This window comes from Anomaloglossus baeobatrachus, chromosome 10 (genome assembly GCF_048569485.1).
Source record: "Anomaloglossus baeobatrachus isolate aAnoBae1 chromosome 10, aAnoBae1.hap1, whole genome shotgun sequence".
Taxonomy (NCBI): domain Eukaryota; kingdom Metazoa; phylum Chordata; class Amphibia; order Anura; family Aromobatidae; genus Anomaloglossus; species Anomaloglossus baeobatrachus.
Genome location: NC_134362.1, coordinates 164,985,563 through 164,998,133, shown reverse-complemented (window position 1 = coordinate 164,998,133; position 12,571 = coordinate 164,985,563). Strand labels below are relative to the sequence as shown.

The window sequence follows — 12,571 nt, the reverse complement described above, 5'->3', positions numbered from 1 at the left end:
CCGCGCTCACCCCTTCTGCTCGGGTCCGGCAGCTGCTCAGTGGTGGCTCGAGCGGTGGGCCGGATCCCGGGGTTTCTCGAGCGACACTCCTCGCCCGTGAGTGAAAGGGGGTTGTTGGGTGAGGGGATTGTTATAGTTCGTGACGCCACCCACGGTTGTGGTGATTGCACCACCGCTGCTCAGTATGGGGGTCCCGGGGATGGTGATGCGGAGCAGCCAGGTGTTGTGTTGCCCCTCCGTGGGTAGGGGCTGGTGATCCCGGGGCCCGGTGATGAGATGTAAAGTGTAGGGCCTGGAGGGCGCAGGGACGCGGGGGCAGCGCTGTGCCTTGCGGCACTATGGTACTCACTCAGCCTGACACACGGACACAGTTTGTACGGTAAACCAACGGCTGGTAGGACGGTCCCACAGACGGCGGCACCTGCACTCCCGGTAGGTGACGGTGATGTCCCTCTTCCTTGCACCTGTGTTGACTGATGGTAGCGGTGGATTCCCTCCGGTTACCCGCTCCCCGGCTGCAATCTGGGCCGGAGGAGCTCTACACTTTGCCCGCAGGCGCTGGCCCTGAGAAACTGGTGCCGTGGCGGTGGCGGTGTCTCTCCAATACGGGTTGGGCTGTTGCCTTCAATCGGGACTTGGCTGTTGGGGGATCTGCGTCCCCGTCACTGACGGATTTGGCAAATCTGGCGACTCCTAGCCTTGCCGGGGTCCGAGAGGCCCCTGCCCTGGTGCTGACTGTCCTTCGGAACACTGCTCCAGACCACCGGGCACACAGCCAACGGGGTCCTTCCAGGAACTTCCAAACGGTCCCCCTCCAGACAGTCACCGCCGTTGCTGACCTTGCTGTTCTGGCCCTCACAAAGCTGGACCCTTCAGGCTGTCTTTCTCTTCTGTCACTTTACTTGCTTTTCCTCCTTTTCCACTTCTCTACTTTCACTTTCTTAACTCCTCCACTTTAGCTCCTCACACTTGCCCTGCCTGGGCTATCTGCCTGGTTTCTTCCTGCCTCCAGAGTTGTGAGCTCCTTGGTGGGCATAGCCAACCGCCTGGCTCACCCCCTGGTGTGCATCATCAAACTCCTGGAGGAAGGCAACAAGGATTTGTGGTTAGCTGTGATGTGCCTACCTGGAGTGTGGGGTGTGGTGGTGTGTGACCTGTGTCCCCTGGCTTGCCCAGGGCGACACATTCCCCCTTAGCAAAATGCAGACCGTCTGCGGGCTGCCGTCCTACACCGGTTTTATTTTTCTGTAAAAAGGGGATAACAAGGGTTAAGCAAACATAAATACATTTTTAATCAAAAACTCTTCCCAAGACGGGAGGCACATTTACTTAAACGTTGCAACGGTATACGATCACGGTTTCCGCTCTCTCCCACCCAAGCAACCTGGCCCTGATGCTGCCCCTAAAACCCAGGCAGCACCCCTTGACCCACAGTCCAGCACAAGTTACCCGAGCGGGATCTGTCCTTCCCCTGCAGAGGGTGGCCACCGGTTCCTTTGGTGGCTGGGCCCTGGCCTGCTCTGCTCAGGGCCCTCCCTCCAACCTGCCTCTCCGGAGGCGGTGTAGCGGAAACGGTAACGGTACCCAACATATTTACAAGCCACTTAACGTTTGTGGTGCCCTGCTAGTTCACGGGCTTGTCCATAGATAGTTCCCATGCAAAACTTTAAACGGTCCCCACGGGGACAACGGTGCCGGCTCCAGCCGGTTGCAAATCACAAAGCAAATCTGGTGAAGTACCCGGTATCATTTCACTTATCATTCTTTCAACAACTTTTTCAAAACTTTTTCAAACAAACTGCAAAATGGTGGTCCCAACGGGGACTGTGCAACGGCACTCCGCTGCCTTTTGCGGCTTAACAGTCCATTCTCACTCGTGGGGCTCTAGTGCCACCTTCACACGGTGCACCGCTCTGGACCCCAATGGTAGCTCTCTGCAGGCGATCTTCTTCCATATACATGCGGGCATGCACATCCGCTCTACACCCCTCTCGGGCATCGATCTCCCTGCGCAGCTGCTGTTGCCGTCGCTCCCAGCCGGGAGCACTTTCTGTTTGCTCCGGTTCAGCGTGTGCGAGGGACGGACCCAGCCAGAGTCCCTCCGTGTCGGCTACGACCGGCACCTTCAGTAATGAGGGACCCCGCTGTGACATGGCCTCCTCTGCCTCCTGGCAGCTGCATCCCCGCCGTGCCTCCGGTGCATCTTTGCTGACGGGCTCAGCTTTTGGCTTCTTCCATAGAAGCGGTTCAGGGTGGTCATGAGCTTCTGCTGCAGGTCGGTCCGCCGGGGCGGATTGGCAGGGTACCGCTACCGGTGGTGGTGGTAGCGGGCCTAGTGGCGGGGCAGCAGCAGCTAACGCGGGTAGCGGGAGAGGCAGCAGGGTGAACGGGTGTAGGCCGGGCCCCTCAGCCGCAGCGGCCGATCCCTCGGGAATACAGGGACGTGGGTCTCTTACCCGTTCCTCCAAATCTTCCTCCACCTCGCATCTCCGCATAGCAGCCACCGCTTCCACCATGTCGGCCTCCCACTCCTCCAGGAGGAGCTGCATGGGGACCTGCAGACGGCTGCTTAGCTGGGCGGTCCGGACTTCCACCCACGCCGCCATGCCGGGCGCGGGGACCACGGTGTTGTTGGTCGGACTCAGCATCTTTAGCAGCGGCCCCTTCCAGGAACCAGTCAATGGCCGCAGGGTCCTGGCGTCCCTGCTTCTATAGCTGCAGCTACATGCGTCCAGCCGCCATCGCGTCCCCCTTATCTCTTTCCGGCCCCTCCTCTCTCGGGGCGGGGTTTTGGCCTTCGCGCCTCTACTGCTCGAGAAGACGCTCGAGCGGGAACTTTTCGCGCCAAAGATGGCGGCTTCTGAAATTTTTCTGCCGGATGCCTCCGGCGGTAACAAGGCGCACCTCTACCTGACGGCAGAGCGGTAAGATCCTGTTCGTGACGCCAAGTTGTCGCGGGCGGGGAGGAGGGTGTCAGCACACCGCGCTCACCCCTTCTGCTCGGGTCCGGCAGCTGCTCAGTGGTGGCTCGAGCGGTGGGCCGGATCCCGGGGTTTCTCGAGCGACACTCCTCGCCCGTGAGTGAAAGGGGGTTGTTGGGTGAGGGGATTGTTATAGTTCGTGACGCCACCCACGGTTGTGGTGATTGCACCACCGCTGCTCAGTATGGGGGTCCCGGGGATGGTGATGCGGAGCAGCCAGGTGTTGTGTTGCCCCTCCGTGGGTAGGGGCTGGTGATCCCGGGGCCCGGTGATGAGATGTAAAGTGTAGGGCCTGGAGGGTGCAGGGACGCGGGGGCAGCGCTGTGCCTTGCGGCACTATGGTACTCACTCAGCCTGACACACGGACACAGTTTGTACGGTAAACCAACGGCTGGTAGGACGGTCCCACAGACGGCGGCACCTGCACTCCCGGTAGGTGACGGTGATGTCCCTCTTCCTTGCACCTGTGTTGACTGATGGTAGCGGTGGATTCCCTCCGGTTACCCGCTCCCCGGCTGCAATCTGGGCCGGAGGAGCTCTACACTTTGCCCGCAGGCGCTGGCCCTGAGAAACTGGTGCCGTGGCGGTGGCGGTGTCTCTCCAATACGGGTTGGGCTGTTGCCTTCAATCGGGACTTGGTTGTTGGGGGATCTGCGTCCCCGTCACTGACGGATTTGGCAAATCTGGCGACTCCTAGCCTTGCCGGGGTCCGAGAGGCCCCTGCCCTGGTGCTGACTGTCCTTCGGAACACTGCTCCAGACCACCGGGCACACAGCCAACGGGGTCCTTCCAGGAACTTCCAAACGGTCCCCCTCCAGACAGTCACCGCCGTTGCTGACCTTGCTGTTCTGGCCCTCACAAAGCTGGACCCTTCAGGCTGTCTTTCTCTTCTGTCACTTTACTTGCTTTTCCTCCTTTTCCCCTTCTCTACTTTCACTTTCACTTTAGCTCCTCACACTTGCCCTGCCTGGGCTATCTGCCTGGTTTCTTCCTGCCTCCAGGTGTCTGGCTCACCCCCTGGTGTGCATCATCAAACTCCTGGAGGAAGGCAACAAGGATTTGTGGTTAGCTGTGATGTGCCTACCTGGAGTGTGGGGTGTGGTGGTGTGTGACCTGTGTCCCCTGGCTTGCCCAGGGCGACACAGAATGCTGTGTGACGGTGTCTTTGTCGCGGGCGGGGAGGACGCCGCCACTGCGCTCGCTAACGCTCGGGTCCGGCGCTGCTGCAGCTGCTGCTCGGTGGCTCGAGCGGTGGGCCGGATCCGGGGACTCGAGCGGCGCTCCTCGCCCGTGAGTGAAAAGGGTGGTTGGTTTGTTTAGGGATTTAGTCCGTGACGCCACCCACGGGTTGTGGTGAAGATGGGCACCACCGCTGCTGGTGACGGGGATCCCGGGAGCGATGGTAGGGAGCAGCTGGGATGTTGTTTTCCCCCTCCGTGGGTAGGGGTCGGTGGTCCCGCGGCCCAGTGGTGTGACGGGGAGGCAGGGTTGGTGAGGTGCAGGGTTGCAGGGACAGCGCGGCGCGGTGCCGGATGGCACAGGTGTACTCACTCAGTAAGAGATGCACAAAGTCCTCGGTAAACCAAACGGCTGGATGGACGGGTACCGCAGCCGGCTGCAGTGTCTCTCCCCGGACAGGTGATGGTGGCTGTCTTTCCCTGCACCTTTGTGTACTGTTTGACTACGATGGGTCCCCAACAGTAGTCCGCTCCCCGATGTATGGATGTCGGAGGAGCCCGTTTGCCCGCAGGCGCTGGCTCTTGGGTCTCTAGCCTTAGGCGGTAGCTGTATACCCTTACGGTGCGGACGGTTGCCTTCTAACGGGTCTTTGGCTGTTAGGAAACCCCTGGGGTTCCTGTCACACTCGGATTTGACTGTTGACGGCGACTCCAAGCCTAGTCGGGGTCCAATGGCCCTGCCTGTGTGTGCTGGCTTCACTTCGCTCCCCGGTTGGTACCGGCAGGCCACCGCCCGACCCCGGTCGTACGGTTCCGCGTTGATTCACCACTCCTGCAGACGGCCACCACCGTCTGCCAACCTTGTCAGTGCCTGGGCCACAAACCCAGACACTCTCCACTTTACTCCTCTCACTTCCATCTCTTGGACTAAACTGTCCTTCACTCCTCCACTCCTAAACTGAACTGTCACTTTTCCCGCCTCCAGGCCTGTGAACTCCTTGGTGGGTCGGGCCAACCGCCTGGCTCCGCCCCACCTGTGTTAACTGTGACGACCTGGCTAGTCCAGGGCGCCACATCTTGGTGAAACAATTTATCGCTGAACGATGTAGCGTCGTTTGTGAGATGGGTACGTGTGACCTCTACAAAACGACCTATGAGCGATCGCGGCAAATCGTAGCAACGATCTGGGTGTGTCACATCGCTAACGAGATCGCTAGCGATATCGTTGTGTGTAAAACGGTCTTTATGGTCAACCATATGAGGTCACCTCATCTATTATGATCTGCATTGTTATGAACAGGGTACTTATCTCCTTCTCCTCCATCTTGATTTTATCTCTCACCCTGCATTTTATTCTTCCACATTCTGCTATAAGTCTTAAGATGCATCAATGCAGCATCACATGAGCAGCTAGAGCCAGTACATCTCAGTCTCTTGAGATTACACTGTGATTATCTTTAATTTTATATTCACCATAAGCAAATATATTATAAGTATACAGTCAAGAAGTTGAACTGTGAATTCCTTCATGATAACTGTGATAGCTGTGCATTCATCATCATTATCTATGATCAAAGCTTTTTCTTGCCTTAGTGAAGAACATCAGTAGTACAGTCCATACAGTTTCATTATATAGGAACTTCAATTGACTTAGATGGTGAACCCTTTAAAGAATATAAATGCATGTAATTACCAAGAGGTCACGTAAGATCACGTGACCCAACTGAAGTCGTATGCTATGAATTTTCATTAAATCTGTATATTGGCAGACTAGTGATAGGAGAAATTTAAAAAAAAAATAACTAACAACCTGGACTTCCACTTTCACTCATTCCTACATTGTAACTGTGTGATAGCTGTGCAGTCGTCATCATTACTTGTGATTGAAGCTTTTGTTTTGTTTTGCCCTAGTGGAGAACTTCAGTGGTACAGTCCATACAGTTTCATTATATAGGAACTTCCATTGACTGAGATGGTGACCCCTTCAGTTAACATAAATGCACGTAATAATCAGGAGGTTACCATAAGATCACATGACCAAACTGAATTAGTATACTATGAATTTTCATGAATTCTGTATATTGGGAGACTAGCGATAGGAGGAATTAAAAAAACAACAATTTGGAATTTCACTTTCACTCCTTAAAGAGGATCAACCACCAGGATTTTCATAGATAAACTAAAGCCAGTGCCATACTGGCGCTGTTATGCTGATTCTATACATACCTTTACAGTAGTTGTGAGATCAGATGTGTACTTTCTGAAATATAGGCAAGTAAAGATTGTGAAATGCACTGTTATTAGATATTCTGAAGCTGCTATCAATCAAATAGGTGGGTCGGGTTTTTCCTACCCCTGTCTGTTGCCTGTCCTTCCTCCCCCTGTCTGTTATTACAGGGGGAGGAGGGAGGAAGGGCAAGAAGGCAGACAAGGGTGGGAATAACTAGCAAAACCCGACCCACCCATTAGATATTCTGCAGCACCTATCAATCAAATAACAGTACATTTCACAAACTTTACTTGCCTATATTTCAGAAATTATACATCCGATCTCACAACTAAAGGTATGTATAGAATCAGCATGATAATGCCAGTACAGCACTGGATTTAGGTTATATATGAAAATCCTGGTGGTTTGTGCTCTTTAAGTTCAAGCAGAATGTAATCAAAAGCCCCTATGGTTTGGATCATGTGTTAATTCACTAAAATTGTTGCATGGTACATATATAATTTATCTTTCCAGATACAAGTTCTTCAGAAGGACCTCTCCCAATTACAGCAGGAGCACAAGACACTTCTAGAGATCAACCAGCAAGTTGTACAGCAACGTGATTCTTTCTGCCAGGAGGTGGGCGACCTTCAGAAAAGCAGAACCCCTAGGCCAGACTGGGAGAAATGTGTAGGTATGTACAACCTTTGTATCATACTTATTTTCCTTAAATGTTAAAAATAAATTTAGTTTGTTGGCAGATTGTTATGTGTTCAGCTTTTACACCCCCTATGTAGCTGGTATGGGGGGGGGGGCAAGATCTGAACAGTCATCATCAGTAAACCCTGAACTCTGGTAGTATACACTACATGACAGCCATCTATAGTACATGGATGACGGTGGTTGCAGAATGCTTACTGTATATCCTCTCAATTCTAGCTTGGGAGTTGGGGATCCTAACCAAGGAAATCCCCCTCTATATCATCCATATGTCCTAATAGGATACATCAGACATTGATGAAAGTTTGAAATCTGAGTAAACTTTGCCTATATGTGAATTTTCTAAAACTTTTCTAAAATTATATTACACAGTTGATAAAAAATTGGTGTCCTTTCTGCAGATGTCTTTCCTGAGATCTTTCAGCGATGGTCCGAATTATCTGACGGCAAGAGCAGTGACCAGCTGGTGGACCTGTTACTGACAGAACTGGGCACAAAGGTTCTCCAAGAGAAGGACTTCTTTCCGGGCATGGTATGGATCTACATCTTATGTCATCAATCTAAAGATGTTTTCATCTTTGTCTTGGTTGCCTTACGGAGGCCAGAGTCAGGCTCCACTTTTTCCATTATATTTTCCACCACGATCAATGATTCACGTACATAAGCCAACAGAAGGAAGGCTAAATGTATCTGTGCCAAATCGGTGATATTTGGAAATACATCTAGAAATCTATAGGTCTTCTGATACAACTGTTGGATTGGTTCCTTCTAGGGAACTGGCGATAATGTTCCCATTCATCTGCGCCAGGATCGACCAGTGAAGAACTTGAGATTGAGCCTAAGGGAGGTGTACGGGGTGATACAGGAAATTTGGAAAGAAAAATTTGCCGTGGATCAGCAGGTAATGTGCCGAGCATCCATGTGGTTGCATTTATATTAGTCAACGTCATCTGGTTGTATGAATTATCGGTGATCATGACCGAGACTAGACTCGGCAATAACTGAAAACAGGATGTGATGTCATTAAAAAGAGCCAGTATCCTCATGTGACTGCTGCAGCCAATCAGTGGCTACTGATTGGCTGCAGCAGTGATGTTCCATCTAGTCTGGAAGAAAAGGGATATGAGACAGTCTCTTCCAGCTCAACGAGACTAAGGAATTAGTGAGGAGGAAGGATTGAGGTCCAGTAGATAACAGTTTTGGGGGGGGGTTTTGGTTGGGGGGGTTAACTAAAAGACCACCAAGGGCTCATTTTTAAGGAACAAAAAATAGTACCCGACAACCTCTTAAATGTTTGGGAAAAAAAAATGTGGAAGTGCTATTCCTATAAACTGGACTGGTGTTGTACTTTTTAAACCACTGAGAAAATGTATTTATCCCCCATGTGTTTATTGTAGAAGGGTAGACAATCGTCTCTGCCCGAGTTTACCATAAATTATCTACAGAGGAAGTTTGGGGAGGCTTCACCCGGATGGTCGTATTCTTTGCACCAGACGTGTCAGATTCAACTGATAAATGAGCAAATCCATTCATTTTATCGAGTTCTTATGGGTCAGGTGAGTAAAATGTAGAATTAACTTTATCAACCTTGGTATACTGTTACTTTTATTAAGCACCTCTTAAAGGGAATCTGTCAACAGGTTTTTTCTACTTCATCTGAGAACAGCATGATCTAGACAAAGAGATTCTGAATCAAACGATGTATCAATTAGATTACTGGCTGCAACCGTTCTGACACGATCACAATTTTTAGATTTAGCAATGTAGCAGAGCTGAGAGAGCTGTCCCGGCACACACCAGGCTCTCTATAGAGATTGTACTTTGACAGTGAGGAGTCAATCAGAGGAGGGATCTTAACATTGTAGTACCAACAATGAGAAATCCTGCAGCTTAACTCCTTAGGGTACCTTCACACTTTAGCGATGCAGCAGCGATCCGACCAGCGATCTGACCTGGTCAGGATCGCTGCTGCATCGCTACATGGTCGCTGGTGAGCTGTCAAACAGGCAGATCTCACCAGCGACCAGTGAACAGCCCCCAGCCAGCAGCGACGTGCAAGCGACGCTGCGCTTGCACGGAGCTGCCGTCTGGAAGCTGCGGAGACTGGTAACTAAGGTAAACATCGGGTATGGTTACCCGATGTTTACATTAGTTACCAGCGCACACCGCTTAGCTGTGTGTGCAGGGAGCAGGGAGCCGCGCACACTGAGCGCTGGCTCCTTGCTCTCCTACCATAGCTACAGTACACATCGGGTTAATTAACCCGATGTGTAATGCAGCTACATGTGCAGAGAGCAAGGAGCCGCGCACACTGCTTAGCGCTGGCTCCTTGCTCTCCTAGCTGCTGTACACATCGGGTTAATTAACCCGATGTGTACAGCAGCTACATGTGCAGAGAGCCGGAGCCGGCAGCACAGGCAGCGTGAGAGCTGCAGAGGCTCGTAACTAAGGTAAATATCGGGTAACCACCTTGGTTACCCGATGTTTATCTTGGATACAGCTTACCTCAGCTGTCAGACGCCGGCTCCTGCTCGCTTCATTTGTCGCTCTCTTGCTGTCACACACAGCGATCTGTGTGTCACAGCGGGAGAGCGGCTTTGAAGAAAACGAACCAGGGCTGTGTGTAACGAGCAGCGATCTCGCAGCAGGGGCCAGATCGCTGCTCATTGTCACACACAGCGAGATCGCTAATGAGGTCACTGCTGCGTCACAAAAAGGGTGACTCAGCAGCGATCTCGGCAGCGAGCTCGCTGTGTGTGAAGCACCCCTTAGTGACGGAGCTAATTTTCACTTTAATGACCAGACCAAATTTTGCAATTCTGACCAGTGTCACTTCATGAGGTTATAACTCTGGAACGCTTCAACGGATCCCGGTGATTCTGAGACTGTTTTTTCGTCACATATTGGACTTCATGTTAGTACCAAATTTAGGACAATATTTTTTGCGTTTATTTATGAAAAAAAATTGAATTTTGGCAAACATTTTGAAAATTTAGCAATTTTCAACTTTTGAATTTTTATACCGTTAAACCAGATTTCTGTGACACAAAATAGTTAATAAATAACATTTCCCACATGTCTACTTCACATAAGCACAATTTTGGAAACATTTTTTTTTTGTTAGGAAGTTAGAAGAGTTCAAAGTTTATCAGCGATTTCTCATTCTTACATCAAAATTTACAAAACCATTTTTTTAGGGACCACATCATATTTGAAGTGACTTTGAGAGGCCTAGATGACAGAAAATACCCAAAAGTGATACCATTCTAAAAACTGCACCCCTCAAAGTACTCAAAACCACATTCAAGAAGTTTATTAACCCTTCAGTTGCTTCACATGAACAAAAGCAATGTGGAATGAAAAAAAGCAAAAATTAAATTTTACCTAAAAATGGTGCTCTAACCCAACTTTATTCACTTTTAGAAGAAATAACACAACAAAATGGACCCCAAAACGTGTTCCCCACTTTCTTATGAACGCACCGATACCCCACATGTGGTCAGAAACCTCTGTTTGGACAAATGGGAGGGCTCGGAACAGAAGGAGCAATATTTGAATTTTGGAAAGCAAATTTGCCTGAAATAGATTGCGGGCACCATGTTGCATTTACAGGTCCGCTAAGGTACCTAAACAGAAGAAACCCCTCACAAGTGATGCAATTTTGGAAACTAGACCCCTCAAGGCTTCTATCTAGGGGTATAGTGAGCATTTTGGATCCACAGGTACTTCACAGATTTTGTTAACGTTACGTTGTCATATTGAAAATTTAAATAATTTTCTCAAAAATGTTGCTTTAGCATCAGTTTTCTCACTTTTTCAAGAGGTAATTCCAAAAATTTGACCTCAAGGTTTGTTACCCACTTTTTTGTGAGCGCGGTGATACCTCACATGTGGTCTGAAACCTTTGTTTGGACAAATGGGAGGGCTTGGAATGGAAGGAACAATATTTGAATTTTGGAAAGGAAATTTGGCTGAAAAAGATTGCGGGCACCATGTCGCATTTGGAGGTCCCCTAAGGTACCTAAACAGCAGAAACCCCGCACAAGTGACCCCATTTTGGAAACTAGGCCCCTCAAGGAATTTAGCTAGATGTTTGGTGAGTACCCTGAACCCCCATGTGCTTCACAGAAGTTTATAACGTTGAGCCATGAAAATAAAAAAATAAAATTTTACCACAAAATTGTTATTTCAACCAGGTAGCTTTTTTTTTTTTTTACAAGTGTAAAAGGAAAAAATTCTGCATAAAATTTATTGTGCAATTTCTCCTGAGTTTGGCGATACCTTATATGTGGTGGAAATCAACTGTTTGGGCGCATAACAGGAGTCGGAAGGAAAGGCGTGCCATTTGACTGCAAAATTGGCTGGAATCAATAGCGGACGCCATGTTGCATTAGGAAAGCCCCTGAGGTGCGTAAACAGTGGAGATCCCCCACAAATGGCCCCATTTTGGAAAATAGACCCCTGAAGGAATTTATCTAGATGTTTGGTGAGTAACCTGAACCCTCAGGTGCTTCACAGCCACATTTTGGAAAATAGACCCCACAAGGAATTTATCTAGATATTTGGTGAGTACCCTGAACCCCCAGGTGCTTCACAGAAGTTTATAATGTTGAGCTGTGAAAATAAAAAAATACATTTTTACCACAAAATTGTTACTTCAACCAGGTAGCTTTTTTTTTTTACAAGTGTAAAAGGGAAAAATTCAGCATAAGATTTATTGTGCAATTTCTCCTGAGTATGCTGATACCTTATGTGTGATGAAAATCAACTGTTTGGGTGCACAGCAGGGCTCGGAAGGGAAGGAGCGACATTTGACTGCACAATTAGCTGGAATCATTAGCAGACGCTATGTTGCATTTGGAAAGCCCCTGAGGTGCCTAAACAGTGGAGGTCCCCCACAAGTGACCCCATTCTGGAAACAAGACACCTCAAGGCTTTTATCTAGGTGCATAGTGAGCAGTTTGAATCCAAGAGTACTTCACAGAATTTGATAAGCTTAGATTGTCATATTGAAAATTTTCATTTTGTTCACAAAAATGTTGCTTTAGCATCAAATTTCTTACTTTTTCAAGAGGCAACAATAAACCGTGGACCAATCAGGTTGTTATCCAATGTCTTATGAGCACAGGGATACCCCACATGTGGCCAAAAACCTCTGTTTGGATAAATGGGAGGGCTTGGAATGGAAGGAGCACCATTTGAATTCTGGAAAGGTTGAAATAAATTGCGGGCACCATGTCACATTTGCAGGGCCCCTTGGGTACCTATACAGCAGAAACCCCCGACAAGTGACCCCATTTTGGAAACTGTATTTTATTCAGGAGTATAGTAAGCATTTTGAATCCACAGGTACTTCACAAAAACGTTGCTGTAGCAACAAATTTCTCACTTTTAGGCTATGTGGCCATGATCCAGCGACACGGCGTCTAGTACACAGTGTCAGCCTTCCTGTAGAGATGTGAGTATTGTCCACGGGAGAACGC

General features: G+C 49.5%; 1 protein-coding gene across 1 annotated transcript in view; it reads left to right on the top strand.

Annotated features, from left to right (window-relative positions):
* TSNAXIP1 (translin associated factor X interacting protein 1) overlaps positions 1–12,571 on the top strand; it is a 152,399-nt gene that overhangs the window by 121,558 nt on the left and 18,270 nt on the right. The window contains exons 9-12 of the mRNA XM_075326825.1: positions 6,903–7,062; positions 7,490–7,620; positions 7,861–7,989; positions 8,486–8,644. Coding sequence (XP_075182940.1) covers positions 6,903–7,062; positions 7,490–7,620; positions 7,861–7,989; positions 8,486–8,644 — 579 coding nt within the window. The remainder of the gene's footprint in view (positions 1–6,902; positions 7,063–7,489; positions 7,621–7,860; positions 7,990–8,485; positions 8,645–12,571) is intronic.